Source organism: Mustela lutreola, chromosome 8 (genome assembly GCF_030435805.1).
Source record: "Mustela lutreola isolate mMusLut2 chromosome 8, mMusLut2.pri, whole genome shotgun sequence".
NCBI classification, from domain to species: Eukaryota; Metazoa; Chordata; class Mammalia; order Carnivora; family Mustelidae; genus Mustela; species Mustela lutreola.
The window spans coordinates 19,610,321-19,632,402 of NC_081297.1; the positions used below are offsets into that span (position 1 = coordinate 19,610,321).

General features: G+C 37.0%; 1 protein-coding gene across 20 annotated transcripts in view; it reads right to left on the bottom strand.

The window, feature by feature from the left end:
• The window catches only part of MLLT10 (MLLT10 histone lysine methyltransferase DOT1L cofactor), a 234,733-nt gene that overhangs the window by 141,239 nt on the left and 71,412 nt on the right, over window positions 1–22,082 (bottom strand). For 19 of the 20 annotated variants that reach the window (XM_059183966.1, XM_059183958.1, XM_059183957.1 and 16 more), the window contains one exon: window positions 14,142–14,251. In XM_059183966.1, the coding sequence (XP_059039949.1) occupies window positions 14,142–14,251 (110 nt within the window). Of the gene's footprint in view, window positions 1–407; window positions 544–14,141; window positions 14,252–22,082 lie in introns of those variants that run through there. The other variant, XM_059183973.1, reaches the window with a different exon arrangement.

Consider the following 22,082-nt stretch of genomic DNA (forward strand, 5'->3'; position numbering starts at 1 on the left):
AGGGCAGAGAATCATAGGGGAAGAGATGAAAAGATGAAACAAGACAAAACCAGAAAGGGAGACAAACCGTAAGACACTCTCAATCTCAGGAAACAAAATGAGGGTTGCTAGAGTGGAGGGATGTGGGGGGAATGGGATGGCTGGGTTATGGACACTGGGGAGGTATGTGCTGTCATAATGGCTGTGTGTTGTGTAAGACTGATCAATCACAGACCTATACCACTGAAACAAATACATACTGAAACAAATACATTATATGTTAATAATTTTTAAAAATAAACAAAAAAAATTTTTTAAGAGACACAAAAAGATTATTCTGATGACCTGACAACTAATAAAACAAAAATTAAAATAACTGGACACCATTTTTAATTATCAAATTAACAAATATTAAAACTGATAAAAACCTGGGTGCCTGGGTGGTTCAGCTGGTTGAGCCACTGACTCTTGGTTTCAGCTCAGGTCATGATCTCTTAAGTCGTGGGACTGAGCCCCACCTCAGGCTCCGCATTCAGTGCACAATCCGCTTGAAGATTCTCTCCCTCTGTCCCCCACCCCCGCATGCACGTGCTCTCTCTCTCTCTCTCTCTCTCTCTGTCAAATAAATGAATAAATCTTTCAAGAAAAAATGATTAAAAACCAATATAGACAATGGTGTGGTAAAAATGGCATTTTCATAAATTATTAGCTATATAAATTTGGAAAGCAATCAGGCAATCTTATCAGAACTTTAGAAACAGTATAGTCTATAACACAATAATTCTAACTCTACAGTTCTAGCCAAAAGAAATGATCCAAAACACAGAATAAAGGACATAGTGAAGCAAGATTCCTGTCATGCTTTAATTTATAAAAGAAAAATACCTCAGTAATATGGCAATAATAATGACATAAACATTAGAGTTAGAGTCATCCAAAGTAAAGAGCCAGGAATAAAGAGTCATTATTATAACTCCTACTTGCAGATTTTTTAAATGCCAAATATTAAAAATGTTTATACATTAAATTTAAAATGTATCATTTTCAGGACAGAACTGCACAACAGGCTCCATGCTCTGTGCTCCACTCTGCTTGAGATTCTCTCTCCCCACCTCATTCCTCCCCGATTATGAGCACACTCTCTCTGTAAAATGAATAAATCTTTTTTTAAATGATAATTAAGTGTATTATTTTTAAATACATCAAGTATTAAAATATTTATTATCTGATGTAATCTAAAATTCGGTAATCCTCATTGAGAATGTATCAAGGAGTATTCTTATAATCTTCCAGAAAGTATATGTAAAATATTGTGTTATGTTTCAGGTGTATATTATTCTGTAGAAAGAATCCTTAGGTTTTTATCAGAATCTTGAAGATGCCAAAAAAGTAAAGAAACACTAGTCTGGAAAAATGTGACATGCCTTCAAAGTACACTGTCTTCCAGGACACCTTATACAACTCAAACAGACCAGCTTACTCAATTTTATTCATCATGACTCCATACTGTAATAACATATACCAAGAGTTTAGCCCTAATTCAACACATCAGTTTTATATAAAAAGGAAGTCCCAATATACAATCAATCCCTGGCTCTGTCTTTTATAAAAAGTCATCAACTAACCTTAAATCACTTTTTTTTTTTTTTTAAGACTTATTTATTCACTTCAGAGAGAGAGAGTGTATGGGCACTAGATAGATGGGGAAGGGGGGCCCAGAGGAAGAGACTCTCAAGAAGACTTCCTGCTGAATGCGGAACCAGATACAGAGCTTGATCTCATGACTTGGGTCAAAATCAAGAGTTAGATGCTCAAGGCACTAAGCCACCCAGGCACCCCTTAAATCACTTCTTTTAAAAGCTGGCCAAAAACTCCTTTGTGAATTATTTTTTAAAAAGACAGAAATTCTCAAAAAGTTTATGCAGAACACTATACTATTTTATAAAAACTAAGGAATTACCATATACAATTTGGCATATCTACATCAGGAACAGTTTATAGGCTTTTACGTAGTTTAAATGGACATTTATGAGACAGAAGGTAAGGAAGAGCACCTAAATAACTCCTACCTCTTCTGTACGATTGTCCATATCTACGCTCAATTTCTAATGGTGCAATGGTAACTAGGTACCCATGCTTTGCTAGGTGAAAATGGCTTTGAAGCCCAGGTACCTCGACCAGACTTGATCTGTTAAAAATTTAGATCTTGGACACTGAGTCAAGTTACTTATAGAGAACTCAGATAAAATGAGAAGCAGAATTACAAATTATGTGAAAATAAGAAGAGACCATAGAGAGAAAAAAGACTGTAGAACCCACAATACTGTGACTTTCTAGTTTCAGGTCCAACTCCCCATGTATGTGGTTAAACTGCCTATTGCTGCCTTTCAGCCAACCCTATTTGTACTTTAGCTAGTTTCAGTAATTTAATTTCTGACTAGGATAAAGTCTTTGGGCTTAACTCTAACCCCATTATAGTATTTTCTCCATGGATAAACCAAATTTGTCAAGTATGACTTGCCTTGTCTTAAAATATTGCCTGGTATTCTCCCTTTAAGTACAGATTCTAATAAAATCTTAACTCTTAATTATAATATATTAACATCTATCATCTAGGGAGTGCCCAAGACATCAAACAAACATGAAAAAACTGATAATTGGCAATATGTATGTTAGTGAGATTAAGTTTGCTCCCATAAACAACTTAAAGTTAACTATTGCGTATTGGCATTTCCAGTTTAGACTGGACTGCTGCCTTTAAAAGTAAGAGGAAAAAAGAAGTAACATCAAAGAAATTATACTAACATTCTTCCACATTCCTCAGTAAACCCTATTTAATAAAACTGCCTCTGAGTCTTAGAGTTGAGAGAAGGCAATTAGAAGTAAAGCTGAACACAGAAGCACAAAATATACAGAAAACAAATATAAAGAAAAATAATTTACTATTCCCTAGAAAAAGAGAAACAATGCCAAACAAAACAGAGTATGTATACACGTATGTACTGGCAGGTAGAGGAGGGATGCTAACACAACAGAGAAAAGCCGAACAAGGAAACTGAGAATCAGGGGCGCCTGGGTGGCTCAGTGGGTTAAGCCTCTGCCTTCGGCTCAGGTCATGATCCCAGGGCCCTGGGATTGAGCCCCGCATCGGGCTCTCTGCTCAGCGGAGAAGCTGCTTCCTCCTCTCTCTCTCTGCCTACTTGTAAGCTCTGTCTGTCAAATAAAATAAATAAAATCATTTTTAAAAAAAAAAGGAAAGTGAGAATCAGCTGAGGTACAAAAAAGGGCAAAAGATTTTTCTATAGAAAAAAAAGATGAATGGATAAAGAAGATGTGGTGTGTCACACACACACAAACACACACACACAATGGAATAATATGCAGCCATAAAAAGAACTGAAATCTTGCCATTTGCAATGACATGGCGGGAACTAGAGGGTATATATGTTGAGCGAAATAAGTCAATCAGAGAAAGACAATTATCACATGATCTCCCTAATATGAGGAAGTTGAGAGGAAAGTGGGGAGGCTGGGGGGTAGGGAAGGAAAAATAAAACAAGATGGGATCAGGAGGGAGACAAACCATAAGAGACTCTTAATCTCACAAAACAAACTGAGGGTTGCCGAGGGGAGTGGAGGAGGGAGAGGGTGGTTGGGTTGTGGACATTGGGGAAGGTATGTAGGAGGGTATGTGCTATGGTGAGTGCTGTGAAGTGTGTAAACCTGGAGATTCACAGACCTGTACCCCTGGGGCTAATAATACATTATAGGTTAATAAAAATTAAAATTTTAAAAAAAAAGTTGCAAGACCGTTTTCCTTTTCCAAATGATTCAACTGTCTAGAAAAAAAAAAGGAATCTAAGTGTTCATCTGAGTAACTAGGATAAAGTGCCAAGCAAAACAAACATATATTAGACATATACAAAAGCAAACATTCAATGCTTCAGCGGAAATGTGAATTTTATCTTGGGGTCTTATCATATTGCTAATACATGCTGGCAACAACTTGCAGACACAAGATCTGTATTACAAACAAGGTAGTAAGTCCCATCAACATATGCCAAGAATTTAAAGCTTAATGTCTTTGTTCTAAGAAATCAGTCAATTAACTTGATGACTCTACATATACTCTATCTCAGGTGATGATGATGTGCCCAGTACTTACCTTCTTGAGGCTGAAAAGTGATTCTCATTTTTCTTCCTCCCTCATCTTGTGTGTCACACTAATCACCATACCTGGTCAATCGAAACTCTTTTATTACTAAATATGTGTTCCTTTATTCCTAATACTACTCTATTTCGGACCCTCATTATTATCTCTGGAACACTGCAAAACCCTAAACAGTGTTTAAGTAACTACTCTTGTCCATCTTCCCTCTCCCAATCCTCCTCTCATTATCCTTTAGAATGGCAGACCTGGGCGCCTGGGTGGCTCAGTTGGTTGGACGACTGCCTTCAGCTCAGGTCATGATCCTGGAGTCCCGGGATCGAGTCCCACATCAGGCTCCCAGCTCCATGGGGAGTCTGCTTCTCTCTCTGACCTTCTCCTCGCTCATGTGCTCTCTCTCACTGTCTTTCTCTCAAGTAAATAAATAAAATCTTAAGAAAAAAAAATGTTTAAAAAAAAAAAAAAGAATGGCAGACCTATGGAGTTGGTAGATCAACTCTTTTTTTTTTTTTTTAAGATTTTATTTATTTATTTGACAGAGAGAAAAGAGATCACAAGCAGGCAGAGCAGCAGGCAGAGAGACAGGGGGAAACAGGCTCCCCACTGAGCAGAGAGCCCAATACAGGGCTCGATCCTAGCACCCTGAGATCATGACCTGAGCTGAAGGCAGGGGCTTAACCCACTGAGCCACCCAGCCCGCCCCCCCCCCCACCGCAGGTCAACTCTTGATCTTGGTTCAGGTGATGATCACGTGGATGAGAGATCCAGCTCTGCTCTCAGCAGGGAGTCTGCCTAAGGATACTCTCCCTCTGCCCCCTCCCTCGCCACCCCACACTCTCTCTCAAATGAATAAATCTTTAAGAAAAAAGGGAGACCTAAGCACACCCCTTCCACATAAATATAAAAACCTTTCAACAGAAATAAAATTCAAAATCCTTAACATGATACAGGAGGCCTTTGAAAATCTGGTCCTTGACGACCTCTCTCAGCATTCTGCATATCACATTCAAACTCAGCTATACTGCCCTTCTCCCTCACCACTAGCCTCACACTCTCTCCCTCTCACTCTATTTCCTCCTTCATAGCTTTTGCTTCTTCAGCCTGTAAAAGTAAAAGCCACTGATGTGCTCCTTCTTCTTTCCTCTCCTCACAGCCAGCACCTGGAGCCTTCTCACTCTTCAAAATTCAGAGAAGCTACAATCTAGTCTAAGATACCCTGCTTCTCGCTACTCTTCAGCCCTGTTACACCATATTAAGTTAACATTTTCTGTATTCTAGAATTCTTGAACATATCATACTACCTAACGATCAATAATTTGTGCCTATCTATCTACCAGGTAGGAGCTTTATGTATTCCTCATGCTTCCAGTAGTGTCTGATATAGAACAGAGCACGCCATACATAAATGTTGGCTAGATGAATGCATACATGAAATGTTCAGCTCCACTATCTGAAACCTAGCTTTTTAAATGGCACTAATGAGGAACCCCAAAATCAGAGAGAATATGTACTACTTTCAAACTTTTCCACTCAGATGCTAAATATATTGATCAACACTTCTTGGAGGGCCTGAGTGGTTCAGTCAGTTAAGAGTCTAACTCTGGCTCAGGTCATGACCCCAACAACCTGCGATCGAGTCCTGGATCTGGGCTCTATGCTCAGCTTCTCCCTCTCCTCTCAGCTCATGCTCTCTGTCACTCTCTCTGCCTCTCTCTTTCTCAAATAAGTGAATAAAATCTTCAAAAAGCAAAACAAAACAATACTTCTCTTAATAGTTATCCCACTACCATTCCTTTTGAAAAAAAAATTGAAGGGATATTGGGCTAGCAATTTCGAAGTATTCCTCCACCTTTAAGCTTTTACAGTTAAATGACACCATGTTTTTATGGTGTTCTTTGTTTGGTCTATTAAAACCATTCCTTTACTTATAAACACTCATTTCTTTGTGGCCATCAATAAATAAAGCCTCTTCAAAAGCATATGTACAGAATACATACATCATCTACCAACTACTCTCTGGAAATCGTAGCTTTCTAAAATAAATGCCTCCCAGGGAGCCTGGCTGGCTCAGTCAGTGGAGCATATGACTTGATCTCAGGGCTGTAAGTTCAAGCTGCATATTGGGTGCACAGATTATTTAAAAATAAAATCTTAGAAAATAAAAATAATTAAAATAAAATAAAATGCTTCCTTGACTCTGAAGAACACAAGTTTCTACCATCAAAAACTTCAAAAAATCTCTATGTTACCCCAGTCTTCACATTTCTTAAAAATTATTAAAAGGTAACTAACATAGAGGGACATCTGGGTGGCTCCATCAGGTAAGTGTCCAATTCTTGGTTTTGGCTCTGGTCATGTATGGTCTCCGGGTCCTAAGATCAAGCCCCATGTCACGTTCCAAGCTCAGCGCAGAGTCTGCTTGAGATTCCTTCCCTCTTCCTCCCTTTTTCCCATCCACCCAACCCCAGGCTTACCTGTTCTTTCTCTCTAAAATAAATAAACAAAATCTTTAAAAAAAAAAAAAAAAAAGTAACTTAAAGGTAACATATACCATTCATTGTTTAGTACAAAATGTGTATGTCCTGCAATGAAGAACTGATTGATGCAACCTGAGAGGTCCAGACATTTTTAAAAAGGGGGTGCCTGGGTGGCTCAGTGGGTTAAGCCCCTGCCTTCGGCTCAAGCCATGATCTCACGGTCCTGGAACCGAGTCCCGCACCCTGCTCTCTGCTCGGCGGGGAGCCTGCCTCCCCCTCTCCCTCTGCCTCCTGCTCTGCCTACTTGTGATCTCTCTCTCCTTGTCAAATAAATAAATAAATAAATAAAACATTGTTTAAAAATAATTAATTGATTAATTAATTAAAAACAGAACCTGGTGACAAATGGCACAAAAACTGGCTGTTATACATTTAGGGACATGTAGAAAACTTTACAACATAATAAGTGAACACAATGAGTTCTCTGCAATTTAGAAACACTACATAGATATTCTAGAAAACTTCCCTTCCTATCATTCACAAAGTTTTCTTCTCTTTGTTGGTTTGTTCCTTTTATTTTTTCCTAAATCCCACTATGTTTCACCACACACGATTATTTATTATTTTATGAACTCGTTACCACCTTCCCTTTGTACTTACTGCACTAATTTATGTTACTTTCTGTCTGGAATTATTATTTAAGCCTTTTTCCACAGGTCAAATTCCTAGTTATTCTGCAAAGTCCTTATAATCTCTTTGTATGCTTTATTCAATTCCTTAGGCAAAAGTAATCCCTCCTTTCCATTATGTTCCATAATACGCCATTCACATTTATTATTACGGGTATCCCCCATTTTTCAAAAGTCTGTGCTATGCCACTTTGATTTTATAAGACTTACATTAATACCTGTTTTGCTAACTAAAAACAATCCTTAAAGGATTTTTGCTTTTATGAAAAAAGGCAAAAAGGGAAAGTGGTGTTCAACATTTGCTTTGCACTGAGCCAGCACACACCCAGAGCAGCATGAATGGCACTGCCAAGCTTCTTCCCAAGGAACTACACTGAGCATCTCCACATCAAGCCTCCAGAGCTTTGAACTATGTCTGTAACCATCTGTGCTTTGTCTAGGTTTATTTTGGGCATTTTTTATACCGATGAATCCTAAGGTATCAGAAAAGTTTAAGAAAGGTTATTTTTTCAATCTGGAAATGCTCAAAACTTTCTCCATATAAATTAATGGTAACTGCTCTCTCAATTTTATACCAATTTCAGCTTAGGAAAAGTTTTACAGGAATGCTTTACTTTTGAAAGCTGCAGAAACCTGTACTTATAACATGTATTATTACTATTTTCATACTTATAAATGGGGGAAGAGACAAAGGGAGAGGGAGAAGTAGACTTCTCGCTGAGCAAGGAGCTTGACACAGGGCTTGATCCCAGGACCCTGAGATCAAGACAAGCCAAAGGCAGATGTTTAACTGACTGAGCCACCCAGGCACCCAATCATCTTTCTAAATCGGAGTGGCATATGGAAAAACAAAACCCTGCATTTTATGCTTCTTTGAATTCCCAGTGTCTAGCACAATGCTTGATATAAAATAGGTCCACAGTAAGAGACCAATACATTAATAAATGCTCTTCAACACTCTTTACTACCATCCACTAAAAAATGGTTGTCTTCCAAAACTCAACAATCCATTTTCCAATTGTTCCTATCATTTCAGAATTACATGCCTATTAGCTACCCTGAATAATCATGAACAGAATATTATTATGCTTTTAAGGTTAATTATACAAATCAACAACCATAAAAAATCCAAGAAACAGGGAAGAGAGCTGACTCATGAGCACCGTTGAGACTGAACCGTGCCAGCCTACTTATATGTGGGATATAGCATAGCACTATAAATATATCTTCTCTTATGACTTTTTTTTAATTAACATATAATGTATTATTAGGCCCAGGGGTACAGGTCTATGAATAGCCAGGTTTACACACTTCAAAGCACTCACCATAGCACATACCCTCCCCAATGTCCATAACCCAACCACCCTCTCCCCCACCCCCACCCTGCAACCCTCAGTTTGTTTTGTGAGATTAAGAGTCTCTTATGGTTTGTCTCCCTCCCGATCCCATCTTGTTTAATTTATTCTTCTCCTACCCCCCAAACTCCCCATGTTGCTTCTCGACTTCCTCATATCAGGGAGATCATATGATAGTTGTCTCTCTTACGACTTTCTTAATATTTTCTTTTCTCTAGCTTACTTTACTGTACGAATACAGTATATTATACACATAATATATAAAATACGTGTTTATCAACTTGTTTTTGATAAGGCTTCTGGTCAACAGTAGGCTACCAGTAGTTCAGTTTTTCGGGAGTCAAAAGTTATAAATGGATTTTTGACTGTGGAAGAGTCAACATCAGTAATTCCCACATTCAAGGGTCAACCATATAGCACCCTCATATAAGGAAAACTGTAAAATGAGCTTGATGGAGAGAAATACCATGTTTCCAGAGGTGAAGATTCAATATTATAAAAAGATCAATTCATCCTCAAAACAATATTTCACTGTAACACTAATACAGTCGAAACTGCATTTTGTTAGTCCTAATGTTAATGTGGAAAAACAAAGACGTAACAATATTTATTCTACCATGTACTAAAATGTACATAAAGCCGTAATAATTTAGAATAGGTACTAGGGTAAGAATAAACAGATGCAATAATGGAACAGAAAAAACATCAAAAACAGCCAAGAATTTAATGATGATCAAAACAGTATTTCGTTTTTTTTTAAGTGATCTCCACACCCAGTATGGGGGCTCGAACTCACAACCCTGAGATCAAGAGTCATGTACGCTTCAAATTACTCTGTAAAACACAGATTATTCAATAGTGTTGAAAAAGCTGACTATGTGGAAGGAAGAATGTAGAAACATATGTCTACATTTGATATATATGATAAAATGAACTCTAAATGGATAAAAGATTTATATCTAAATAGTCCATTCTTCCTTCTTCTTTCCCTTACTCCTTGAGTACATTAGTCTTAGAGCCATAAGATGGGTCCAAGCATGGCAGCATCCATGCTGGGGAAGTGGGGAAGTCTAACACAGGTGTCAAAGCCCCAGCAAAGTAAGCTCCCATAAGGGTGCTGAGGGTAGGGTGGTGGAGTGCCAAAGCCTAAGCAAGGTGAGGAGACCAACCATTTGAGAGAAGAGGGAGGGAGCAATGACTAAAGCTGAGTATCAAATCCCAAAAATGGTGAAAAGGGCAGCCAACACAGGGAAGCAATAGCAACCCAGAGTGAAGTGTAGAATCCAAACAAGGTTAGGATGATTGCAGCATTAGAGGATCATAGCAATCCATCTATTAATACAAGAGAGACTGATCAAATAAGTAAATTCATTGAGGATAATGGGAGCCAGGATTTTTACTGTTGGGATGAGAGTCATAAACATGAAAAGAAAAATTTTATAAAATAAACCCTGCATTGTTGGATTTGATTTGGAGAAATTACTAAGAGTTTATGGTTCTAGCTCTCTATATTTAAAAATACATATAGATATGTGTATATCTATAATATATATCATATATTCAATCAGAAGTATCATTGTAACCTCACAGACTTCAAAATATTGAGATAAGCACTGAAAAAATACTGATGTGAATATGTATATATCTCTGTATCTATATATATACATTTATTTCCTAGCTATTCCCACTGAGAAGGCCTGGGATTAGCAATATCCCAATAACAGTAATCACACTTAGTGGGACACCAGGGTGGCTCAGTCAGTTAAGCATCTGCCTTTGATTCAGGTCATGATCCCAGAGTCCTGGGATCAAGTCCCCAGTCGGCCTCCTTGCTCAGTGAGGAGCCTTCTCCCTCTGCCTGCCACTTCCTCTGTTTGTGCTCTGTATCTCCCTCTCTCTTATAAATAAAATCCTTAAGAATAATGCTTAAAAATCAGCAGCAGCAGCAGCAGTAGCAGCATCACACTTAGCCCCCACTTTGGTTTCTAAAAGAAATCAAGACTCCTTGGAGAAACAGGTGATGATTCCAGGGCTAGGATCATCAGAATCAGATGAGCCTGGAAACATACTGCTGCGTCCAAATAGAGAGCTCACAACATAACAAAACACACAGAAGCCAGCTTGAAGATAGATGACAGTAATGGGGGAATGACTCATTAAAATAAAATAGTAACACATAAGTCCATATTAGTCTATACTAATATAAACAGATAAACAGGACACAGAGAAAGTTATTCCCTGAGGTGGAATGCCACCTGATGAATGCAGAACAAGTGATGCAAACAGAAAACCACCACTTGCTATCAATCACAGTAATAAACTAAGGCAAGAAATAACAATGGACACTAAAATTAGTGAGTAAAAGGCACAAGGAACAAGATATTTATATACAAACTACTTCCTCACAAAATACTTTATTATAAAGGGAAAGAAGATTAACTCCCCAGTGAAGAAACCTTACAGACACCACCTTAATCAAGTGATCAATGGGAAAAACTGAAATCATGTACCACCTGACAGGATGCAATGAGAATAAAGCATCACTTCTGTGATATTCCTGCCAAAATACAAGATCTAAATTTAATCATGAGGAAAATCCAAATAGCAGAACATTCAACAAAATAACTGGCCTGCAACCCTCAGAAGGATCAAAGTTATGAAACTAAAGGAAAGACTGAGTTACTACTGAAGATTAAAGGAGACTTGCAAGACAAAGTACAATCTGTGATCTTTTTGCTATGAAAGGCATTACTGGAAAAACAGGGGAAACCAGGAATGAAAATCAGAGAAATGATGAGGTCGGTGGATTACAGCAATAATGGATAAAAGTTAATTTCCTCTTTTTGATGACAGTACCCTGGTTATGCAGGAGAAAAAAGTCCTTTCTTAGAGGAAATGCAAACTAAAGCACTCTGGGGGACGCCTGGAGGGGCCGCAGCAGGTTAAGTGGCTGCTTTCCCCTCAGGTCATGACCTCAGGGTCCTGGGATGGAGCCCCACATTGGGCTCCTGCTCAGTGGACAGTCTGTTTCTCCCTCTCCCTTTGCCCCTCCCCACTCTACTCATGTTCGAGCTCTCTCTCAAATTAATTAATTAATTAATTTTTAAAGATAAATAAAGCATTCTGAGATGTCACCATATATTGATAAATAACTCTGAAAAGGTTTACAAGAGGAAGAGCTCTTTGTACTATTAATGCAACCTTTATGTAAATTTAAAATTACTTCAAAAGGAAAAGGAAAAATACTTAAAAATATGAACTTGATGAACAATAAAGGGACTTAAAAATATGAACTTGAAAATACTAATAAAAAATTTATACATTAGCATAGAGAAAAATTTTCTTTGTGTGGCATCAAAAGCAGAAACAATAGGAAATAGCTCTGTAAATTATATAAAAATGTTAAACTTCTCAACTAGAAAAAAATTACCTGCTAAAATACCAATAACAATAAAAACCATGAAGACATAATGAAAGTTAAAAAGCAAATATTAGCCAAAAAAAAAAAAAAAAAAAGCAAAAGCTAAATTATGGTAAACAGCATACACAGCAAGTATACAAGACAAAAGAAAAAAATCTCTAATATAAAAAACATTTTGTAGGAAAAATTTTTTAAATACAGTACTAAAATTAACAAAGAGCTATTCAAGGTCAATTAGTAAACATGAATAACATTTTTTAACTATAAAATATTTAGCCTAATATTTTTCATTAAAACGAATAGTGAAGGGGGCACTTGGGTGGCTCAGTCAGTTAAAAGACTGCCTTTGGCCTAGGTCATGATCCCAGAGTCCTGGGATTGAGCCCCATGTCAGGCTCCTTGCTCAGTGGGGAGTCTGCTTCCCCCCTTCCCTCTCCCTCGGCACTCAGGAGCTCTCTCTTTCTCTCTCTCTCTAAAATAAATAAATAAATTCTTTTTTTTAATATTTAATTAAAGTAAAAGAACAGCAAAGATTGTTTTAATGGTAATACACAGTATACCTTAACAGGATGTAAGTTTATGAGCAACCTCACATATTATCATGTGTATAAATTTCAGAGGACAATTTCATACAATACATTTAGATTCTATTGGCATATACAAGCCAAAGCCAAAGCCAAGCCAAACGAGGCCCTTTAAAGTAAGGGATTCCTTTGATGAAATTAATTTATCAAAACTAATAACACTCAGGAGCGCCTGGTTGGCTCAGTGGGTTAAAGCCTCTGCCTTCAGCTCAGGCATTTAAGTTCTCATAGATTAAATGACATTTAAGTTCTCATAGATTATAATCTCATAGATTTTATGACATTTAATGACATTTAAGTTCTCATAGATTATATGAGGATTATATCTATGAGATTATAATTTATGAGAACTTAAATGTCATTAAATCTATTATCTCAGGGTCCTGGGATCGAGCCCCGCATCAGGCTCTCTGCTCAGCAGGGAGCCTGCTTCCCTTCCTTTCTCTCTGCCTGCTTCTCTGCCTACTTGTGATCTGTCTGTCAAATAAATAAATAAAATCTTTAAAAAAAAAAAAAAGTAATAACGCTCTGTATTACATGCTAAGTATCCACTAAAAATAATGACAGAAATCTAACGGATACAGAAAGATGTTCAGGGTTGATAAAGTTTCAGAAACACACAACAGTATAAGAAATATAATACATTTTTTTTACAAATACTATATATAAAAATGCACAAAAAAAATCTAAAAGGATCACAAAAGAGAAGACTTAGGACAATTCCTATCTTGTATTTTTCCGTTTCCTATATTTTAAAATTTTAAATATAAATATTAATAATCTACATTATAAAACACTTAACACAAAAATATTTGAAACCTTAGAACTGATGATACCTTTTCCCCACAGAAATGGTATTAAATGGTAACACTATATTTAAAGACACACTGGATAAAACAAGTCATCTAACACACAAAGAATGAAGAAATAATATTTATGTACTAATCAATACAAAGATACAGGGTGGAAAAAAAAGCAAAGAAAATTAAGTTTTTAAGAAAAAGCCAACAACAAAAATCCTACCTTGAGGATAGAAAATAATTTGGGAAAGGAAAAGGAGCAAGTAATATTCTCTAACAGGATTATTTTTAAGAAAGGATATTTTATATCATAATAAATGTTATACCAAATAATGATAATTCAAATTTAATAGAATCTCTATGTTTGAAAGAATATAAAAACCAATAACTCCTAAAGGACAAATTTATGAGAACTTAAATGTCATTTAAATGTTAAAATACTCAATATCTAGGTTAGCAAAAGATATATAATTTTCTTTGTTCTCCTATGACTTTAGAATATATTTTAATAATTGTAGTAATTATACTTTTTTCAAATCTGATGGGAAGCATATGACTTAAAATTTTTAATGAAGGCCTATAATAAAACAAAATACAAAAAAAACCCTTATAGTTCCCAGCTTTAGAACAATTATATTCGAACATCAATAAAATAATATCTACTGTACCTTATTGTAACGATCATGTGGAACAGATTGTAAAACAATTGGTTCCATTGTAGAAACATTGGCAAACTGTACCTCTGGAATATACAGGGCACAAACCACATGAGCCCAACCTAAAAATAAATAAAAGTAATGTCATTTTCCAGTTTTCAATAAAACTTTTTGAAACACAAATAAAATCATTAACTTTCTAAAGAGATCCTTTAAATGCCTATGTTAAGTAAATGCACAACAAAACATGAGCAAATTCTCATTACTGACTGAATAGTCAAACCACTACTGATAAAGCACTCAATCATTTCTCCAGGATAGTAACACAAATAAAACATTTTTAAAATTCAATCAAATGCTAACACTGACACCTCTTATAAGAGTACACTAAATAATTCAAATCAATATTGTTTCTGAAAACCACTTTAAAAATAAGATTAAAATAAGGGGCATATGGGTGGGTCGGTCAGTTGAGCATCTGACTCTTGATTTGGGCTCAGGTCATCATCTCAGGGTCATGGGATTGAACCCCACATCAGGTTCCACGCTGGGCATGTAGCCTACCTGGGATTCTCTCTCTCTATCCCTCTGCCCCTACTCCCCCTTTTCAAAACAAAAAATAAAAATAAAAATAAAAATTTTGATATTTTCATCTTAAATATCAATAATAAAATTTTAGATTGTTAATGTTGATACTTTAAATACTAGTACTAACATTCATTATTTTACTATTTCGATTTTTATTTAAAATATTTTAGTAATTGATATTAAATATTAAAGCTTAATTTTTTTAAATGTGTGAAGGTATCAAAAAGATGTGGTAATGAGGAATTATTGAGCCAAAACTGGAAAAGATGGAAGTCCAGGGAGGTGAGTATAGCTTTTGGCCACTTTTGCCACCCAAGAGTCATCTGCCTACTTCAGAGAAAACAAATTAAAAAAAGTGAAAGGAGGTTCTGACAAACTCAGAAGGCCAAAAGAACCTATGGACCTAAATCCATCGGACAACTGAGGGAAAAGGGGAACTAAGAAGCTCCAACCCCCTTCCACCTGAAACACTAAAGGACCACAAGCCAGAATAATAAAAAGTACATGGACCCTCAAAGAGACTGCACTAAGGCTTTGATCATCTCAAACTCTGAAACTGGACTCATGTAAGACTAAATTACAAGTGCCCATGGGCACCGGAGAGAAGCAAATATACAGCCTCTCTGAAGGAAAACAATGTAATTTTGATTACAAATAACTACTATTGGTTCATTACCATTTTCAGCAGAATAAAAAGTACGAAACACATGAGAGATAAGACAACATAAATGAAAACCCAGCAGAAACAAGAAAATCAAAACAGATCTGTATTCTGGAATTTCAGCCACAGACATCAAAATAAGTATCCTTATTACATTCAAATGCATACAATACAAATTGAAAATTTCTTCCAAGAACTGAGAACTGTAATAGTAAACCAAAAATCCCAGACGTAAAAATAAAAATTTGTTAAAAATCAATGGGCGGAGGGCAGCTGGGTGGTTCAGTCAGTAAGGCATCTGACTCTTGATTTCAGCTCAGGTCATGACCTGAGGGTCGTAAGATCGAGCCCTCCCTGGAGCCTACTTAAGGTTCTCTCTTCCTCCCACTTGTACACATGTGCACTCTCTCTCTCATTCCTTAAAAAAAAGGAGGGAACACCTGGGTGGCTCAGTGGGTTAAGCCTCTGCCTTCAGCTGAGGTCACGGTATCAGGGTTCTGGGATTGAGCCCCACACTGGGCTCTTTGCTCAGCAGAGAGCCTGCTTCCCCCTGTCTCTCTGCCTGCTGCTCTGCCTACTTGTGATCTGTCAAATAAATAAATTAAATCTTTTAAAAAAAAAAAAAGAAAAGAAAATGAATGGGTGGGGTTAACAGCAATTTAGACATAGGTGAAAACAGAGGGCAACAACAAAGTAGCTCAGAATAAAAAATACAAAACATTAGCACTTTGGAGTTCCTTCAGGCCAAGGCACAAGGAAAGGAACTAAGGCCAAGCTCAGGGCACTCCCAAAGTTCAGAAGATTAGGTAAAACCAAGGCTGTGAAAAGTGGCAGGTCAAAGTACCAGAAATGAAAGTTCTACACATAGAGAACAAACACTCACAGACAGAGATACACAGAGAACACCACTTGAATATTAAAGAAGAGTACATATGAGTGAAGAAATTACCTGAAGCTGGAAAAAGAACTACCCAGAAGAATTAAAGGAAAGAGTATCCGGCAGACAAAAAGAGCCAAAACATGGCTTGGTCCCCCTAGCCAGACTGGAAAAACTCAACTTACAGGGCATTGGTTATGTGAATACTCAGAAAGATCTTGCCTCGGTAGCAGGAATAATTTACCCTTAGACCAAGCACTGCTCTAGACCCAACTAATAAATCGTAAGACCAAGAAGCTGAAAGGATCTATTTCCAAAGAACCTAACTGTATCTCAGAACAAACCGAAGAAAATTTAAAGGAAGGCAAAAATATCCAGATTTATGTCAGCAAAAATAGTGGAGTAGACAGCTCCAAAAGCACATTCCACCAAGTAAATATCAAAAACCAAGCAGGACCCGTCAGAACCAACTTTGTTACAACTCTGTTAAAGAGAGTAAAAGGGGGATGCCTGGGTGGCTCAGTTGGTAAAGCGGCTGCCTTCAGCTCAGGTCGTGATCCCAGCCTCCTGGGATCGAGTCCCACATCGGGCTCCTTGCTCAGCAGGGAGCCTGCTTCTCTCTCAGTCTCTTCTTGCCACTCTGTCTGCATGTGCTCGATCCCTCTCTCTCTGACAAATAATAAAATCTTTAAATTTAAAAAAAAAAAAAAAGAGAGAGAAAGATAAAACCAAACACTAATAAGAAAAAGGCAACCTGGGGCACCTGGGTGGCTCATTTGTTAAGTGTTTGCCTTCTGCTCAGGTCAAGATCCCGGGGTTATGGAACTAAGCCCTGCATCAGGTTCCCTTCTCAGCCGGAAGCCTGCTTCTCTCCCTCTCCCACTCCCCCTGTTTGTGTTCCCTCTCTCACTGTCTCTCTGTCAAGTAAATAAATAAAATCTTAAGGAAAAAAAAAAAGGAAAGAAAGAAAGAAAGAAAAAGGCAATTTAAAAATGGTAGGTCTCTCTGTCAAGTAAATAAATAAAATCTTAAGGAAAAAAAAAGGAAAGAAAGAAAGAAAGAAAAGAAAAAGGCAATTTAAAAATGGTAGGAAATTTTTATTTTCCTTTAACCCATGCGCACCCCAGATTCAGCAGAAGTCTTAAAGAGAACCCATGGGGCGCCTGGGTGGCTCAGAGGCAGAAGTCTCTGCTCAGGTCATGATCCCAGGGTCCTTGGAATCCAGCCCCGCTCTCTGCCTGCCTCTCTGCCTACTTGTGATCTCTGTCTGTCAAATAAATAAATAAAATCTTAAAAAAAAAAAAAAGACAGAAATTGAGTTTCCAATGTGGAACCCTGGTTCTCCATTCCATAGGTTCAGAGAATTAAGTACAGACACATAAGAAAGATCCACAGTAAACAACTGCTGAAACAAAAATAGTAAGAATTCGTTGCAGGGGTTATAATAAAGATAAACATGACAATAACTGCATAAAAGCCAAAAAGAAAGAAATGGAATTATATTATTTTGAGGATCTTATACTACATTGAGAAATAGTATAATAATATCACTTGATGGTAAACTATACAGAGAAAAAGATGTAAACTTTAAGCCCTAGACTACGACTAACACAACATAACAACATTTATGGCTAATAATAGAACAAAGTAGAAAAGAAAGAATCATAAACATCTCAAAAGAAGGCCAAAAAGGGGGGGGGGACAAAAAACAAATGGAGCAAATAAAAAACAAGTATTGGGGTTCCTGGTTGGCTCAGTCAGTAGAGCATATGACTCTTGATCTTGGGGTTGTGAGTTCGAGCCCCAAATAGGGTATAGAGATTACTTTAAAAAATAAAATCTTGGGGCACCTGGGTGGCTCAGTGGTTAAAGTCTCTGCCTTCAGCTCAGGTCACGATCCCAGGGTCCTGGGATCAAGCCCTGCCAACAGGCTCTTTCCTCAGCAGGGAGCCTTCTTCCCCCGCTCTCTCTCTGCCTGCCTCTCTGCCTATTTGTGATCTCTGTCTGTCAAATAAATAAATAAAAATCTTAAAAAAAAAATGAAATAGAATAAAATAAAATCTTAAAAAAAATAAAGAACAAGTATCAAGATGACAGATTTAAATCTAACCAATCAATTACATTAAATGTAAATTAACTATCCCAATTAAAAGACACAAATTCTTGGAATGAAGATAAACAAATGGACAATAAGCACATGAAAAGATGCTTAATGTCACTAGTCATTAGAGAAATGAAAATAAAAAATAAAATGAAGTATCACTTCATATTCACCAGGATAGCCAAAACCAAAAAGACAAACATTATCAAGTATTGATATAGATGGGATGCAGAAAAATACAACACCTAATGCAATGTAAGTGGAAATGTAAAACGGTACCTCCACTTTGGGAAACAGACTGGCAATTTCTAAAACGGGGTAACAGAGTTAACACATGACCCAGGAATTACACTCCCAAGAATAATCTGAAGAATGAAAACCTATTTCCACAAACAAAAATATTGGAAACAAATTCCACAGCAGTACTATTTGTTCATAGCAGTATTATTCAAAATAGCCAAGTGAAAACAACCCAAATATCCATCAACTGGAAAACATGGTATACCGATACACTGGAGTATCATTTAGCACTTAACAAATGAATTACTTAGACATGTTGCAACATGAACAAATCTGGAAAATAGTACACTATGTTAAAGAACCCAGTCACAAAAGACCACATATTCTATGATCTTAGTTATACAAATGTCCAGAATAGGGCAAATTGACATAGAATAGGTTAACAGTTGCCAAGGTAGAAGTGTTTAGGGGAAATAGGAGTGAATGCTAATAATGGGAACAATAGGTCTTTTTAGCTTCATGAAAATGTTCTAAAACTGACTGTGATGATGCTGCACAAGTCTTTGAGTACTTTTAAAAACATTAAATTGTATACTTTAAATAGATCAACTGTATGATATATAAATAAAGCTGTTATATAAAAAATTAACAATAAAAAAACTCAATTTTTTAAATGGGCAAAAGATTTCTGAACACAGACATCAGCAACGAAAATAAAAGAATGGCAAATAACCACGTGAAGAAGAGCTCAAACTTACTATTCATTAACGAAATGAAAATTAAAAGCAGACAGATACCACTCCGCACCTATTAGAATGGCAAAAACTAGAAAGAGTGACCATACCAAGTGTTGAGGATGTAGAGCAACTGGAACTCTCATATGCTGCTGATGGGAATGCAGAATGTTATAACCACTTTAAAAACCATTTTGTCAGCTCCTTAAAGAATTAAACATGCACTTATCATTATAAACTAGCCATTTATTTCACACCTAAGTATTTATCCAAGACCAAAAAAGATAATGATTATAGAAAATATGTACTTAAATGTTAACAGTAGCTTAATTTGCAACACCTAAAAAATATAAACAGTAAATCGCTATATCCATACAAAGGAAAAACAGTGAACAAAAAAAGGAATAAGCTACTAATGTGTATAACAACAAAAATAATCTCAAAATATTTACACTCATGGAAATTAGCAAGACAAAAATATTGTCTGTGTATACTATATATACATTCGAGTGTCTAAATACACATGCATACATACACATATATACTCCACTTAAATAAAACACTAGAAAAATACAAATTAATCTATAGTAATGGAAAGCAGATGAATGGTTACCTGGGACAAAGCAGGGGAGAGGAGGGCTGGTATAGATACAGTACAAAAGAGTAAGAAAAAATGTTTTCAGAGTGATGGATATGTTCACCGCCTTAATCATGTTGATGATTTCATGGGTACATACATAAGTCAGAATTTAACAAGTTGTTCACTTTAAATACATACAGTATGCTGAATGTCAATCACATCTAAATAAAGTTGTTTTAAGTATTTTTTTAAAGACCAAAAATCCTAAGAGGGATCTCAATCCAAATTTCAATTTATATTAAATGTTAAGTCATTTATACACAACAGTCAAGGCAGAGACTGAGAGGGACAGAGTCCATTACAAAAAAAAAAAAAAAAAAGAAAAAAAAAAGGCCATACTACCATTTCCTGCCTATAAGAGACACACTTTTAATAAAGTGTGGTAAGTTTAAAGCAAATAAAGCAAATGGGTGGGGAAATTATATATGATGCTAACAGTAAGAATATGAAGGCTGAAGTGATTATTTTGATGTCATATAACACTATAAAACAAAAACTACACAGCTAAAAAGGGACATTTCCTACTGATAAAGGAATAATTCATCAGAAGATCCAACCATAAGAGTGCCTACACCTCATAATGACACCTTAAAATACATAAAGCAACACCTGACATTATTAAGAAACACACACCATAACAGATATTTAACACACCATACCAGGAACTAACAGATGAATCAGATCCCTCCCAAATATCAGTAAAGACATAAAAGAGGTTGGAATGCCTGGGTGGCCCAATCAGTTAAGCGTCTGACTCTTGATTTTGGCTCAGATCCTCACCTCAGAGTCGTGGAATCGAGCCCCGAGTTGGACTCTGTGCTCACTGGGGAGTCTGCGTGAAATCCTCCCTTCCCCTTTAACCCTCACCCCTCCCTCTAAAATAAACAATCTAAACAAAACATATGGGGGCACCTGGGTGGTGCCTTTGGTGTAAGTAATGATCCCAGGGTCCTGGGACGGAGGCCCACATCAGGCTCTCTGCTTGGCAGGAAGCCTGCTTTTCCCTTTCCCACTCCCCATACTTGTGTTTCTGCTCTTGCTGTCTCTCTCTCTCTCTCTCTCAGTCAAGTAAATAAATAAAATCTTTAAAGGGGAGGGGGGCGCACCTGGGTGGCCCAGTGGGTTAAAGCCTCTGCCCTTGGCTCAGGTCATGGCCTCAGGGTCCTGAGATGGAGCCCCGCATTGGGCTCTCCGCTCAGCAGGGAGGCTGCTTCCCCCACTCTCTCTCTGCCTGCCTCTCTGCCTACTTGTGATCTCTCTCTCTGTCAAATAAATAAATAAAAAGATCTTACAAAAAAGAGAGACCTATAAAAGAGCTCAAGAGTATTTGTTGAGAGAGAGCACAAGGATGGGGAGCAGAGCAGTGAGAACCAGGCTCCCACTGAGCATGGAGCCTGATCCAGGACTGAATCCCAGGATCCTGAGATCATGACCTGAGCTGAAGGCTGTCACTTAACCAACTGAGCCACCCAGGAGCCCCGATCTCGAATTTACAGAATACTATATATTCAACAACAGAAAAGACTTTCTTTTTCTTTTTTTTTTTTTTAAAGATTTTATTTATTTATTTGACAGAGAGAAATTACAAGTACACTGAGAGGCAGGCAGAGAGAGAGAGAGAGAAGGAAGCAGGCTCCCTGCTGAGCAGAGAGCCCGATGCGGGACTCGATCCCAGGACCCTGAGATCATGACCTGAGCCGAAGGCAGTGGCTTAACCCACTGAGCCACCCAGGCGCCCAAGACTTTCTTTTTCAAAGGCATATGGTACAGTCAACACAAACCGTATGCTAAACCCTAAAATAAGTCTCAGTGAATTCTAAAGGACTAAATCCTCTATAGAGTATAATCAGTGACCACAATGAAACTGAATTAGCAACCAATAATAGATACCTAGAAAAAAAAACAATAAATGCAAAATAATATACTTCTAAATAATTTAAGAGTCAAAAACAAAATCACAAGGGAAACCGGAAAACATTTTGAACTGAATGGCAATAAGTATACAACATACCAAATTTTGTGACATGCTGCAAAAGCGGTGCTAGCAGGGCAATTTACACTTTATATTCTTGTATTATAAAAGAAGACCTAAATTCAAAGACCTAAGATACT